Below are 14,646 nucleotides of genomic sequence, written 5' to 3'. Positions count from 1 at the left end.
ATACTTTGTCATTTCTGTGGATTTGAAATTTGATACATGGCGTACGATACATTGTGATATTTTAAACGGATTACACTGCACTTCACCTCAGAATTTTGAATTTTACTGCAGACCTACAATAATTTAAAATGCCAAACATCTCATCCTAAACATCAATACCAGAGTTTGGCTTCAGTTAGAGTAAAGCCCATTTGAGCAATCTTTACAGATTTGCATGGAGATATGCATTGAAAATATCTCCATAACTGTATACTTTATTTCCAATGCAAAGTTGGGAATGACTGTTAGAACTTAGAACTGTATGGACACATGTTTGCCCCAATAGAAACTGATCTCCAATATCTGCCTGTGTATTGACATTAATTCCGAGCTGGCACTTACCCCAACTGTATGTTGAAGTTAAGAATTCTGGGGGTGAACTGAACAGTCGTTCTCCCTTTAAAGTTTAAACTATTTTAATCCTTGCCCTCGTAGATGCGGTGAGCTTTGTTAAATTCCATACCTTGCGGATATCTTGGATGGTACTTCTATGCACTGTAAACCAATGGGTGGTCAGCATAATTTGCTTAGTTGATAACTTGATATTATATGACCACATATCCAGAAAATGGGCATGCAATCTACACAATGGAATCTCGTCGACATCATGGAAAGTTGGTTGGTATCACATTACGATGCTGTTATCGTTTAGTATGCCGCTGCATGGATATCAAAACTTAATAAATGATGCGTTGATCAAATACAGAATATGTATATTAACATCAACGCTTACAGTCAATGATCTGTTTAGTCTTACTAAAATTCAGAAAAATACCAATTTTAATCCTGTTTCCAGTTAACGAAGCTTAAAAAATGATTACAAATATAGACACTGACGGTATGACCACCTCAGATAATTGGTGGCCTGAGCAACCTTCACTGCTCAAGAAAATATCAAAACCACCTAACAAAACGAATATAACAGTTTACTATCTTAACATATTAGCGAAAACAAGGTAAAAAAATGAAAAGAATTACAACACAAACCGGCACACTTTCAAATTAATCCCCACACCATGCTTCCAAGTTTCAAATGGTTAAGCAGCACTCTAATCCTCGCTGTGCTTCCAAAATGCTGCCAATGCCATCATTCCCTAGTAAACAGATGTCAATATATATGATGTCATATTATAACTTCATCAATCTCTTTTTCTTTTTCTTCTGATTATCTATATTACTGGAAGTCCGAGTATAAGACCTTCAGCTGCTATGCGCATGGTCAGCCTTCTCTTCTTTCAGTTCCTCTTCATCTTTCTCCTCTGAGATAAAATCTGTGCTATCCTCTGCACTTGATGACCCCTCCTGATGGCTCCCAGATTTTGTTGGATTAAACAACTCATTGTTCTCTAAATTGGCTAGCTTTTCTTTCGAGTCTCCCTTCAGCAGTTCCACTACCTCAAGCATGGTGGGTCTTTTCTCAGGTTGATTTTGAGCACATATGAGTGCAACAAGAAGCACCCTTTTTAGCTCTTCTTCCACGTATTTCCCATTTAGCTTTGGGTCTGCCACTTCACTAAACTTATTCTGGCATACCAATGGCAGGGCCCAACCGGTGAGGGTGCGCTTCATTGTTGGACTGAGTTTCTCTATGGGTTTCTTTCCACTAGCAAGCTCTAGTAGAAGTATACCAAAACTATAGACATCACAGCTCTCTGATGCTTTTCCAAGCATGGCATATTCGGGGGCAAGATAGCCAAGGGTGCCCTTTACCCTTGTGGTAACATGAGTCGCCCCATCTGGTATAAGCTTTGCAAATCCAAAATCAGAAACTTGGGCCTCGAAATCTGAATCTAGCAACACATTGCTAGCTTTGATGTCTCTGTGGATTATATGTGGTGTGGCATGGTGGTGAAGATAGCTAGATCCAGTAAAAATGAAGGTTAAATAAATCCAAAAACTGTTTAAAGGGAAGGAAGAAATGCTAAAAAATAAGGAAAATTTGTAGGGGGGTTTTCAGGACTTACGTAATTCCCTCTGCAGATCCTATTGCGATTTTCATCCGCCGGTCCCAACCAAGAAGTTCTGCTGAGTGATGCCCATGAAGGTGAGAAAGTAAGCTCAAGTTAGGCATGTAATCATATACTATTAGACGCTCTTGCCCTTCAGCACAATAGCCACGCAAGCTCAATAAATTTTTGTGCCTGACTCTACCCAGAATCTCCACCTCAACAGCAAATTCCATATCAGCTTTGTCGCTCCATACCTTCAGCCTTTTAACAGCAATCTGCAACAAATTCTCCTTTAGCAAATAGTAATTGGATTCCAACCACCTAGCAAAGGGCCATATTTGAGAAAATACAATAATTGTTAAGCTAAATCTATTAAATTAATTTCTTAATCTATACATCTGGGTATCACAACAAAAAAGTCATGCCTCCTTTTTGGAGGTTATGTTTTGGGCTAGGTGGGACATTTTCCAACCCCAATTTTTAAGTAACTAAAATTTTAAATGGTTCCATCAACAGATAAATTTACCATTCAGCTCATGGTGGAATTCAAATTTATCCTAAAAATCCATGAAAACTACTTTTTTTTTCTTTTTTCTAATTCAACCATTGGAAGAGCTTTCTGAAGATCCAAAAATACCAGAGCCACAGTGAGAAACAATCCCTTAATTTTTCAAACAATCTGAGTAATTTGAAATTCTATATAATGTTTGGTATGAGTAGCAAGAGATTTCATGGAAGAGCAGAACTGGAAGAAGCAACCCAAGAGAAAAACATGGGAATCAACCTTAGGTGGTCCTCTCACTTCATTTTAACATCTTTTGTTCTTTAGCTGGGATTTCTAGATAGGGTTATTTGGGGCTTTATATTCTAATAAACAAGTTACATGTTACTTATCCAGCCATCTTTTTTCTTTTCTTATATTTAATCATCTATATTACAATATATGAAGGCTGCAAATCTGATCACTTTATCTTTAATGCCATATAATAAGCTTTAGCCTCTTAAACATTTAGTATCAACATTAATTAAAAAAATAAAGAGGATATTTGCTGCTTCAAGAACATGAATGTGTTTGCCTATTTAGAGGGTAGTTTTCTGGGTAGGTAGGGGTGATCATTTTCAGCCCGGCCTAGAACCAAACCTACAAATTTCTGGGCGATGTGCCGATGCCTGGTCTGCTGCATTCGTGCGCGCACAGACACACATGCTATATTTTATATTCTGTGGAAGGAGTGGAATGGGAGGATCTTTGAAGGAAAATACAGTGCAGCAGATAATGTGGTGCTTTGGGCTGTGGAAGTTTGGAAAGAAAGAAATAAGAGAATCAAAGGCTCGATCAAGGGATCATATCACTCTACTCTGCGGTAAAAGGATAAAGGACTGGGTTCTCATTTTCCCAGAGTTTGAAAGGGCCACAAAAGAAGATCTTGGTGCTGGATTTTGGAACAATCTCGAGCTGGCTTAAAAGATTTTGTATTCTGTCTTTCTCTTTTGAGTCTCGTCACCATCAGATGTACTCTCCTTTTCTATCAATAAATTTTCTTTTTTATTTATTACAAAAAAAAATTCTTTGTTCTTGGTTGTCAATCAAGGACCTGTTTAACAACATCCTACACCAGTTTTTTTATCATAGTATCCTTTTCAATTAGTTACACACCTTGGTAATTTTGCTGTATTTAGTTGGAGAGCCAAGTTTTTTTGGCTTGTCTGTATGGTTGCTGGCTGTACATGAGGTATATATGAGTTATACTTGCAATTTTGATCTTCTATAGCAAATACAATACTTTACCTCTTTCTCAAAAAATAATATAAAATATTATATATATTTCATATTTTATAAATAAAAGTAATATGCCTGGAACCTGGGCTGGACCTAGGATATAGCCCTTGTCATAGGTGCTAAGCACAGCCTGGGCCCAGTCCTTGGTCACCTTTATGGGTGGGGTTGGCTGATATCTTAGTTACATGTTATGTACCATGTTTTTCTTCACAAATATTCAGTTTCCCCCCTCTCCATTAATTTAAACATAATCTAGGGTTTTTGCCCTAGAACCCTGATGGGGATCGGTCCAGGCATTATAAGACTTATTATCGCAAGAAGAAGGCCAACAAACAGGTTCTGATTTGGCATGGGGAAGACTCTTGGAACTTGGACTGAGCTGATCAGGGGTACTTTCGTCATTTTAACTAGTCCTGTGTGGGTCTGGGCTATAACATCTTGTTCCTCTAGTTTAGTAGGGTTGTCTTTCAATTTTCAGTTTATTTGCATTGGTAGAAAAAAAGCTATAGTGTTTCTTGATGCACAAGACAAGGAGTTGCATTTTTGTAATTATAGTGAACAGTATTCCGGGTCACACAAGTCACTCTATAAATAGATGCATTCTCTCCTTTTGAAGCTAATGAATGAATGAAGATTTCTTTAGAGCTCTCTTGCTGTATGGAGTGATTCTAGGACCCCCTACTGCATCAAACCCAGACTAGTTTATTTCTTATCAATCGAACCCAGACTATGTCAGGTTATAGTTATACAAATTAAAGTTTGTGTGAAGGTTGATGGAAGTAGTGATGCAACAAACGTAGACAAATTAAAATGTGCACCAGTGGAAGCAATAGTATGGTAATATAAACAAGTTAAAATGTCCACAGTCCTGCCATTGGGTTTCCATGACATATTTCTGTAGTTAAATACCTGATTAAGGTGCATTCCTACCGTGTTCTAGTGGGGTTATCATCAATCTAATCCTCCTACAGCCCTAAGAGCTTAAACCAAGGCTGAGGCTCAAGCTTGTTTCTAGTGGGGTTCCCATGACATATTTTCCAATGATCTGTAGGTAAAACTGAAAACCCACTGATGAAGGGGGTGTTCACCAATATGTATGATTTTATTTTTTCAAAACAAAAACCACTGCCACATCAGCAAAAAGTGATGAAATTCAGCAGGAATCATGGAGAGAAAAAATTGGGATTTTAGGACACTGGAAAGTAAAACCATCCACATTATCAGTGAGAAAAAGTGATCTGTTGCAAGTTGAAGGATCTTGTAGAGATAGTGGCAGACCAAAAAGGATATGGGTTGAAATAGTGAGAAATGATTGAGGGCTGCTCATATGGACATAGAAGTGAATAGAGCAGAATGGCTAACAAGATTCATTTAGCTGACCCCATATAGTTGGGGACGAGGCTTAGTTGAGTTGAGGAGAAAACTAGAAGGTAAGGGTCCATCACATAGCCATTAATGGAGAAAGATGTCCAGCCACACCCTATAAAGAAGCCCAATAGGCCATGTGGCTAAGGTTGTCACCCTGGACAATGTTTGATTTGAAGATGTTTAAAATCTACACAAGTATATCTAACCAGGGAAGCTTAATCTCCTTAGAAGTGGCAACAACTCTGTAAGTCAACACTTCCCTCTTCTGCTACCCCTTCTCAGGTTTGAACCTTCCAACTCCATTTTCTACAGTCAGCCACTTGATCCCATCAGTAAATCATTTTTCACTTAATAAAACATTTAGTCTCCCATTAAATCATAACTTGAGAAATCCTGGCTTTGCAACTCAACTTTCTATTATGGTCTCAACAGCTTTAGAGAGCAAAACCTAGAGAGAGGTGGTTATGCAACACACTCTTGCTCCCACAACTAGGCTGTAATCGAGTTGATTCAATCCGAGTATTAGGCTGCTTGAAATCAAGCTTAACTCAAAAACATAGAGCTTGAAATTCGATTTGAGCTTGATCGAGTTTCAAGTTTCTGGCTCGAAGCCTCGAACTCGACTCGAGTCGAGACTTGCGCATTACTTGAGCTTGGATAGACTTGAGCCAATTATAAATAAATTAGTATTAAAAATTATATATAAACTAATATTAGCATATTAAAGATAAAAATATATTAAAAAATTATAGATAAATTAATATTATAAATACTATAAATAAAAATATATTATGAAATCAATTATAAATTTATTTATTCATGTATATTAGAAATAAGTTAATTCAGAATATTAATGTTTATTTATATTATAAATACAAATATATTAAAAATAATATTTTATTATGAGCTTGATTAGGCTCGCGAGACACTTGATCCGAGAATTGTGAAGCTCAAATTCTGCTCGATCTACTCAACTCGGGTCGAGCTCGACTCGAACTCGATTGCTTCGAGCCAAGTTCGAGTATACAGCGAGCTGATCCCGAGTAGCTTGCGAGTAGGCTCAGCTCGCTTACACCCCTACCCACAACTGAGTGCACTCAAAAGTTCGAGGTGACGTCTAATGCCTTGATGGAAGTTGTTAACGCAGTAGGTGGAAGAAGTAATGGCAAGTGAGGACACTTACGATAGACCACAAATACTACCACTTGAGAATGACTAGTCTGTTTAGTCAGTACTAATGCTCTGACAAGGGTGCTTTCGGCAGGATGATCACTTTATCAGAACATTGAAATGATCTTAATTAAGCTAGTCATCATTTAAGAGTATGACATCCAATATCAAAATAAGTTCTCCTGACCTCAATCAGAATGTTTGCTGTGGGACATTATGGAGGTGTTCATCAATGTGAATGGTTTTGTTTTCTGAAATAAAAACAACTGCCATGTCAGCAAAAACAATACACTTTTTCTGAAGTGGCAGCCATTTTTTGTTTTTAAAAAACAAAACCATATATATTGGCAAACACCCTCTATGATCCTCACTTTTCTCCCAATCCTAGTTAGAACATGAATCCTTGAATTCGAAGTCTCGAGTCACATAAATTAAGAGTTTTCTAGTTACTTTTGACTTGATATCATAAAATGCTAAATAATCATATGGTTGATTACAAACATTAAGCTGAAAGCTCAATGAATTGGAGCACCTAGGAAAAAGAAATATTCATACTTTAGCTTCTCCTTCCATCTTGACATGCCACATACATAATTTATCATTTCTGTCTCAAACCATTTTTTGATCATATGGAATTCCAATTGTACCATGATTTTCTTTCCTATGCATGCACAACTGTGGTGCACAAAGTTGGTATACAGCAATCATTTGCTATTTTTCTTTATATGTAATATGCATATGGCCCAAAATGAAGCCAAAGATAATGATTATGTGAGGAAGCTGAATTGTGACAATTCAGTGTGAGCCATGGACCAGAGAATGAGAGAAACCCAATAATCAACATCATTACTGCAATAGTTAGCTCAGCTAAAAGCATCTATGCCCAAGAGTGATATTTTATTTGCACCAAAACTTGTCACATCATTCTTCTTTCCCAGTTCTGCTTTGGACCGGGAAATTTTCATTTGTGTATCTTGAATCTTATCCATTGTGGAACATGCTGGGTATCTAATAGATCACACTGTCTTCCAAATCATATAAGAATTCTGAAGTCCAGCATTACTTTTTTGTTATTCATCCCTAATGCATGGGTTACTCACACATTTGTTTCTATGTCTGGGACTCTGGTTTTAATTAATCCATATCTCTAAGCATGGAAATGGAGTCCAAGGGTAATGTTATCAATATCATTGTCTCCAGGTAAAGGGGAAAGCTTGTGATAACAGCAGTTATTGTATCTTCCCAGGCACTAGGCTCTATTATTTCTTGCTCTTAAGTCTTCTCATTTTTCCAATGTTGTCAGATTTGGACCAGACATAAAAACCAGAAAGCACACTGAATCATGGTTTTACCAGTTAACCAGCAGGTTAGATAATTCAGCCCATGAGAATTGCCAAATAACTGGGACCTGGAAAGCCCATCAGACCACTTGTTCAATCATCTGGTCCAATCTGAGCCTGACCTTCTATTTATTTGTTATTTACCTTGATTTACATATTCATTTAATTTTTGGAAAGAACCTCTTAACTTTTGTCCGAATGATGAGTTCGTTCCATATCCATCTTTATCTTTTTCTTTCCTGCAGGACATTATTGTCTTCCCTCTCTAATACAGCCTATAAATAAAAGAGCAATAAAGGCATCTCTTGATCATCTTTGATCTAAAGCTTTATCCCATCAACAATATCCATGCTAAGTCTCCATAACTTCTATACATTTCTTGCAGCTATGCTCTTTGATGATCTATCTTGAACAGATATTTATAATCTTATTATGTCCATTTCATACTTGGACCTTCAAATCAAAGCAAAACACTGGCTAGAGGCAGAATGAGGAGGAAAAAGTTGAACCTGGGACCCTCTCTTCCAGTATGACTTTTATGTGACTGTTCTCTTATAACCTTATCAATAACTGATCCAAAAACAAGATGATCAGGATCAACAGAACAATTTAAAGCCATTGGGAAGGTCAATTTTAGCTAATATCTTATTCAACCAATTTAGAAGGAGCTTTCCTATAAATTGTTGGAGCTACATATTAATCATTTATTATAAATCAGAAGCATAATATTAGACACATAACAATACACTTTTTTTTTATGGAAACACATAACAATATACTTTAGTTCATAAGTTGAGTGCTGAAGTAATAAAATCTCGGACTTTCAATGTAACAGCTAATTTTGCTTGACCAATAAATTAGTGCTGAATAAAAAGTAAAAAAAAAAAAAGCAAAAGCCAAAGCATTAACAAATTAAAAAAAAAAAAAAGAAAACTTACTTGAGAACCATCCCATAGCTGTCCCCAATAAACGCTACCAAATCCCCCTTCTCCAAGCTTGTTGTCGTAGTTAAAATTGTTTGTAGCTGCGTGTAATTCCTTCAGGGAAAAAACCCTCCAGGTTTGCTGCTTCTTCGGTTTCTCTTTCCTGTATAATCATGTCCACCTTACATCAGATAACCATAAAATACACAAAAATAAACAGACACAAACTATAAGTCTAGACGATTATCTCTAATCCATGCACGACGCTTACTCTCCAAACAGAAGCAAATGACCCAAATTAGCATTTCTGTTTCAAAAGTATAATCATTTTTCATCATACGATCTTAACTCAATGAAGCAGACGCGATTAGTCACGAAGAACAAGTCCCTCACTTGTTAATTTATCTATGTTCTTTAGAAGGATAAGACATGGTGGAGGGGGAGGGGGTAAGTGGGTAACAGAATAACAAACTCAAAGAAATCAATCATTCATGCCGAGCAAACAAAAATCACGAAAAGAGAACAACAAAAAACAGATCAAGAGAGAGAGAGAGCAGAAGCTTTGAGTTCTGATGAAGGTACCGATTCGAAGTCTTTCCGCAACAAAATCTGGCGCACAAAGCCATGTCCCTACGAAAACGAAACACCCAGTTGAAGACTTGAAGCTGACTTCTGCTTCACCTCGTCAGTCGTGGAGCTAAGTAGAAGAGGTTTCAGACAAAAATCGAAACGCTCTTTCCCCCACAGACATACATTTCCGTTAACGAATTTCGCGCTTCGGAGCTCGAAGATCGATGAGAAAAACAGCTGCAGAGGCAGCTCGGTACTCAGCGAATGGATTGAAGCGTGAGGAACAAACAAAGTAACAGACTTTCTTCCGTGTAGTGCGGTTGGTCGTCTTCAAAAGGGGGAGGATTTGTTATAGGGAGGTGGAGGTGGGGACCATTTTATGAAAATAAAGGGAAATTGTCAAAAACTCTCTACGAGTTTTCATCATCATTTCTCTTAAATTCATCACAACTTTTCAAAATCTATAAAACCCACCATCTCACGAACTTCATATTAAAGAGACTAACGGCCTTAATATATTATCATTTTAACCTTTATAGAAAAATATAAAATATATACATATATAAAAATTTCACACAAAATAAAAAATTATTTCCAAATAATAAAAACTATAGAAATTGAAAAATAAAATTGTAGAAAAAACACAAAAAATTATAAAAAAAAATACAGAAATTGCAAATAAATAACAAAAAATACAGAAAATTTTATAGATTGTAGAAAATAGAAAAATGTAAAATAACAGAAATTATAAAAAACATTAGAAATTATAACAAAACACTAAAATGTAAAAAATGAAAAAGACCCTTTTCCTCTAACTCGTCATTCAAGGGTGATTTGGTTGACGTGGACACCTCTGTTAAGAAACATTAACGGTGCACTAACGGAATGTGAGTTTTGGAAAATAAAAACTTACTTACATAGTGAGTTTTAGACGTTTTGAAAAGTTTGGTGAGTTTAAGAGAAATGTTGAAAACTCATGATGAGTTTTAGACAATTTTCCAAATAATAATGATTTAATATTATTTATCTACAACATGGACATTTGTAGGGACTTAAAGAGGAATTATATCGCTTTAGGTGGGTGAAAGTAAAATAATTTTATGAAAATAATAAGGGTAAATTTCTTAAACTACCCTTATGGTTTAGCTAATTGACTTAGTGTACCCTTACTGTTGAAATTTGACTAAGACTACCCTTATTGTTTCTGAAAATTACCATTACCGTTAAAATATTGACGGAAGGGCTGAAATGTCCATTTTTCCATTAAATCAAATTCAAAGTTCCTCCATTCTTCTTTTGGGTTTCCGACTTTACCGGAATTCGAAGTTCCTTGACTCTTCTTCTATGGTTTCCTAAGCTTTACTGGAGTTAGTCTTAGCCACTTGTGTCTGAGAAAAGAGAACCACCAACAAAATCGCACCGCCCCTAGAAGTTGTCTGACCCTTCTCACTCCAACCCTAACCAGAGAACTTGTAATTGTCTAGCGTCTTCAACAATGGAAAGGAAGCAGGAGAGAGAGCCTTGTTTGATTGTAGAGAAGACGAATAGAAGATGAAGAAGAGGGAACTTATAATTGCTTTAGGACAGGGATTTAGTAGTCTACCTTGGATAGAAAAGAAGGTTGATCAATCGAGGAAGAAATCACGTTAATGACAGGAGAAGAGGTTATTATATTGGCTAGTAGTCTTTGATGTGTCTGAAGAGATTTATGGAATGACTCTTTATGAAGGCCCATTCAAGTCTTTGTATCGTTGATTTGAGATGAGATCAGATGATCATGGTTACAGGTGAAGAAGCTTCACCATGATTCGATCAGTTTTAGTCTAGGGTTTCTAAGCTTCTCCTCCGTTCTTCTAGGGTTCCGGAGTTAGTCTTAGTCACTTGTGTCCAAGAAAGGAGAACCACCAACAAAACCGCACTGCCCCTAGAAGTTGCTCGACCCCTCTCACTCTGACCCTGACTAGAGAACTTGTAATCGTCTAGTGTCTTCAACAATGGGAAGGAAGCAGGAAAGAGAGCCTTGTCCGGTTTGTTCGATTGTAGAGAAGACGAAGAAGAGGGAATTTGTAATCACTTTAGGACAGGGGACAGGGGTTCGATTTTGTTCAATTATAGAGAAGGCGAAGAAGAGAGAGAAATCCCTCTTCGATTTGTTTTATTGCAGAAAAGGAGAAGAAGAGAGAAATCCTTGTTCGGTTTGTTCGATTGCAAGCTCCCCACCTTGCCTCACCGCTGCATCTCTAGTTTAGTCGGTGATGAGGTACTACAACACATCAATCACTGCCACCAAACCCTCCCTCCCCCACCTCGCCTCGCCTACCTCATCTCGGTTTCAATCGGTGATGAGGTGCTTACAATTTGAACATAGCAATCGGTGATGAGGTTCGAGACAGGGCTTGGTTGGAGAAACCACTACGAAGGGTTTAGGGATTTTTGATCATAAAAGGGTATATTAGGGATTTTTAAAAATATAACCATCATGTGATGTCACATGTGCACAGTTTAGACGGAATGTTATGCTAGAGACAGTAGGAGTAACATTAGTCAATTTTCAAACCATAAGGATAAGTTTATTTAATTAATTAAACCATAAGAGTAATTTAAGAAATCTACCCAAATAATAATGATTTAATATTATTTGTCAGCAATATGGACATTTGTAGGGACGTAAGAGAAATTAATGTCGTTTTAGGTGGGTGAAAAGTAAAATCCTTTACCTGCTTGCGTCGTCTGTCTGGCTGAAATCTGAACTGCTGAAAAGCAATACAAGATTTTGCGGAGGGTCTTGGTGGGGTGTAATTGTCATTTTCATTAATTGCGTGTTAAACGTTGTGGTTTAGAATTCGATAAATGCAAGGTAGAGGCAATTTGACCCGTCGGATTCGGGGCGAGTTTTGACTTTTGGCCGATCAAAATCCACGAATTTTGATAAATACCAATGGTTAATATATTTAAAAGACTTTGATTTTTCGTACACCATGTAAGGGTGTAAGATCCTGGATTCGGTCCTATTTCGTCGAATTCGGATTACTCCTGTTTGGATTTTTGGATTGGATTGGATTTGGATCATCTTTATTGGATCCGAGAAATTTGATTTGATATATGTTATATATTTATTTATATAAATATATAATACATATATATGTTATTTATTTATTTATATTGTATTTTTATAAATTTGCTACATTATTTAGTTTTTTATAAAAAATATATGATGAAAATAATTAAAAAGATATTTATATTTTTTTGTTTTTTCTTTATTTAAATTGATATATTTTAGTTTTTTTTAATAATTTATTAATTTTTAAAGAAAACAAGTCGAATCAGATAAGATCTGAAGATCCGACTTACTGATAGGATTCGAATTCAGATCGAGACCTATCAGATCTGGATTCGCCAATGAACAATATCAAATCAGATTTGGGTATACCCTGATTTGAATCCGATCTGATCTATTTGCATGACTAAAGGCAGGATAAATATAGGGATCCCGTTTCCCACGAGGACAACTATGGGTTGGGATTTTAGTCTCATTGGAGTGTGGGGTGGGGACAGGGTGGGTATTTGAGTTCAAGGTGGGGCCCCGTCCCTGCCCCATTGCCATTCCTAAGAGTTTTTGATAAATGCAATCAAGATTAAAAATGATAAAATGTATGGTTGAGTGGGTGTTGAAATAACAATTATGTCCTCCTTGGCTTTAAGTCCGGATTACTTGCACTTGATGGTTGTGTAACCAATAATATTGTCCCATATCAGCCACCAAGACTATATGCCCCACAATCATTCGAGCCCATATCTCTAACAAGCAGAAATTCTATTCACATAACATCAAGCTACACATTGGAAATATCTCTTGTACATCTGTTAAATTCATGGGAGATGTTCCCAATATACCACAAGATTCCGATGCTTTCACAGTGTATGCAGAATTTCTGCTTGTAGAGAACCCCGTTGTCAATTACTCAATAGTCTATCCCTCATTATGCGAGGATGGCCGATGTAGGGCATTATTAGTGGTTATACAGCTCCTAACACAGCCATAAACTGTAGCTAATTCAAGCTAGTTGGCTTTATCAATCTTTTGTCAACTTTGAAGATGTTATATTGAGTCTTGTCCTTTTCAAAGGATATGAGTGTAGTAAGAAATAATGTAAACGTTTATGGTTTAACAATGGATATAGTGTTAAATAGAATGGAATGGCGAAACAGGATAACCAATGTTATACAATGAGGATAAGATTTAAATAATGATGATGATGATGATGATGATGATATGGGGTCTTCTTTTTCTTTTAATACATTCTCCAAGTTAAGTAGGCCTACCAATCATTGAGGCTGGGAGTAAAAAGACAAAGGAGAATTGATAAAATTCTAAAAACCAATCGTTAGTTGTTAATTTGTAATTCCTTATTAGGGTTGAAAGGCGCATGTGGAAATGAATTTCTTAATTGCAAGCAATAGTTAATAAAGGAGCAGCTTTACTGTTCCATGTATTCTACATTTGAGTGGATGAAAGCTTGAAACCATGGGGGACGGAATTGGGAAGAAGTGGTCCTCTATTGCCTCAGACTGAGGCATCAATATTTGTTTATTCTTGTGTACTGTATGTATCAGGTCTCTGATAATAAACAATAACAATGTTGGAAGACTAGTGACAAAATGCAATTTCAAAATAGAGAGTCTGTCTTACCAAATAGAAAAAGTTTGATCACAGTGATTTGGTTGGCAAAGAGGAATTATGAGAAAGCAAAGTATCACATTCCAAAGTCCTGAACTTTATGGTTATAAATAATGGTTTCTTTGTCCTTTTCAAATGGGAACCATCTGTCTTGCCCAGCCTATCCAAATGGTGGGGGATGTGCCCAAGCCAATTCCTTAATCATTAAGTATGTAAATGATTAAGGTGGTGTTTGGAAGTGTGGATATTTTCTGGGACCGATTAAAAAAAAATCACACTTATTAAACCCGTTTTTTACAAAAAAAAATACATTCATATGTTTGATACTGTTTATACCATGTAGGCAGTAAGTAACAGTAATGCTGTTTGGTAAGGTGATTTTCATCACCCCTTTTTATGTATGTGCACATAACTCCTTTGACAAGTAGGATACATGTAAGCGCCACATCATTCAACTATTGGGGGCAATGGTTCACCGATGCATGAAACGTCAAATTTGACGTTTGGGATGTAATTTACGATGCATACTCATTTTTCAAAAAACGCTTAAACCAAACAATCATGTAGGTGGTTGTTTGTAGAATCGCCTACATGGATCCGATGTGGCACCGTTTTTCAGAAAAACGGCCACGCTTCCAAACATCCTCTAAGGTGCAAGGTGTCAACTGGTTGCTTGGTAATGTCTCCAAAGCGAAGACAAATCCTGCCTGCACTAGGGTTGGGGGTATAGGTTTGGGGATGTGGATGGGTTATATCGCCCATTGTGTATAAAAACCTCTTTTGAGGTTTCACTTTAACAAAAAAATCTCATATAGTTCTGAAAAACCTG

General features: G+C 36.6%; 1 protein-coding gene across 2 annotated transcripts; it reads right to left on the bottom strand.

Annotated features, from left to right (window-relative positions):
* Positions 1-771: 771 nt before the first annotated feature.
* Positions 772-9,465, bottom strand: LOC104586120 (PTI1-like tyrosine-protein kinase At3g15890). 2 transcript variants are annotated; one of them, XM_010243255.3, is made up of 4 exons: positions 9,152-9,465; positions 8,585-8,732; positions 2,004-2,263; positions 772-1,897 (listed from the first exon to the last, which is right to left on the bottom strand). In XM_010243255.3, exons 1-4 carry the CDS (start codon positions 9,193-9,195, stop codon positions 1,240-1,242), a joined length of 1,110 nt encoding a protein of 369 aa, XP_010241557.1. In that variant the 5' UTR covers positions 9,196-9,465; the 3' UTR covers positions 772-1,239. The 2 variants fall into 2 exon arrangements, with proteins under 2 accessions (XP_010241557.1, XP_088753844.1); XM_088897718.1 differs by lacking the exon at positions 9,152-9,465 and having other exon boundaries at positions 2,004-2,309; positions 8,585-8,727.
* Positions 9,466-14,646: the final 5,181 nt, after the last annotated feature.

The sequence above is a fragment of the Nelumbo nucifera genome, chromosome 2 (assembly GCF_055504915.1).
Source record: "Nelumbo nucifera cultivar China Antique chromosome 2, China Antique-T2T, whole genome shotgun sequence".
In the NCBI taxonomy this organism is placed as follows: Eukaryota; Viridiplantae; Streptophyta; class Magnoliopsida; order Proteales; family Nelumbonaceae; genus Nelumbo; species Nelumbo nucifera.
Note: the sequence above shows the minus strand (reverse complement) of the source record. Positions and strands in the feature narration are given on the sequence as shown.